General features: G+C 49.5%; 1 protein-coding gene across 1 annotated transcript in view; it reads left to right on the forward strand.

The window, feature by feature from the left end:
* BCO1 (beta-carotene oxygenase 1) overlaps positions 1 to 1,350 on the forward strand; it is a 45,654-nt gene that overhangs the window by 30,540 nt on the left and 13,764 nt on the right. The window contains exon 8 of the mRNA XM_019634762.1: positions 318 to 540. Coding sequence (XP_019490307.1) covers positions 318 to 540 — 223 coding nt within the window. The remainder of the gene's footprint in view (positions 1 to 317; positions 541 to 1,350) is intronic.

Consider the following 1,350-nt stretch of genomic DNA (forward strand, 5'->3'; position numbering starts at 1 on the left):
AAGTTTCCCCCCCACACATACTCACACCCGAAGTCACTCCCCACTAATCCTACACCCTAAGGAGAAGCGGGCCCCTTGGAGACCAAGAGAAGTCCAGGGACCTGTACTTTTAAAACAACAAAGGAATGGTATTATACTTTAAATGTTCGTTTATTTAACACATATAAATATTGCAAGAAAATGCCAAATACCAGGTAAATTCAGATTTTTATTTTGAAAAGAATTCAGCGTGTAGCATGAGCTATGTGGTGGCAGGAGGGCGTTTGCTCAGAGTTGGAGGAGGAAGCTTGCTGCTTCCATCTCTGTCGTTATACTGACTGGAGGTCGATGCCATTCTGGAGTCCACATTGGAGGGGCCTTCCTGTTCTCAGGGAAGAAGCATGCTTCCCAACAAGTCATTCATATGTTTTTCCTCTCTGGATCTACAGATACTAAAATATGACATTCTCACGAAGTCCTCCTTGAATTGGGGAGAGGAGCACTGCTGGCCGGGGGAACCCCTGTTTGTGCCCACGCCAGGTGCCAGAGACGAGGATGATGGTAAGACTCCGGGAAGGGGAGCCTGCCCACTGTACTCTGCTTGTGATCACCCCTCAAACAGAGACGTCACTCGGGGGCAGAGACCCCGCCCACATCACACAGCTGGTGGAGCCCTGCTTTGAAACCCAGGTCTGTCTGAGTCCAGAGCTGCAGGGTTAGGGCGTCCCCAAGACTATCCATACCTCTGACATCAACTGCAAGTTTAAAGGTCCTCAAGGCCAACCTCAATTTCAGTAGGAGTCACAGAACACACGGAAAACTGTTATACTCATGGTTACGGTTTATCACAGTGAAAGGATGCAGACTGAAAGAGAAGAGGCACATGGGACAGCACCCAGGAGCGTTCCAGGTGTGGTGTTTCCATCTGTCCTCTCCCTGGGGAGTCATGGACCACACCACCTTCTCCCAACAATATCCATGGAGTATCGCCAACCAGGGAAGCCCACCCAAGCCTCGGTATCAGAGCCTGTTAGGGGGCTTGGTCATGTAGCCATGGTTGACCTTTAGTCTGTAGCCCCTCTGGAGGTCACAGCTGCCACCGTGTGACCCAAAGACCCCATCAAAATCACTGTGTGTAGATAGGTTGTCTGGCTGACCCCAGGTAAGCAAGGACACTCTCATCAGGCATTCGCAGGACTTATAAGTCACCTCCTAGCAGCAAATGTCAGATCTCCCTTTAAGGAGGTTAAATTGTTCACTATGGGAAAGCCCACTTCCTTTTTACTGAGCAACACTACCCTCTTCCAGAGAGGAGAATCTTGGTTTGAACATTCATTTGCATGGCTGGGTCAGAGTTTTTCACTGTCTAAG

The sequence above is a fragment of the Hipposideros armiger genome, unplaced genomic scaffold, assembly GCF_001890085.2.
Source record: "Hipposideros armiger isolate ML-2016 unplaced genomic scaffold, ASM189008v1 scaffold_19, whole genome shotgun sequence".
In the NCBI taxonomy this organism is placed as follows: Eukaryota; Metazoa; Chordata; class Mammalia; order Chiroptera; family Hipposideridae; genus Hipposideros; species Hipposideros armiger.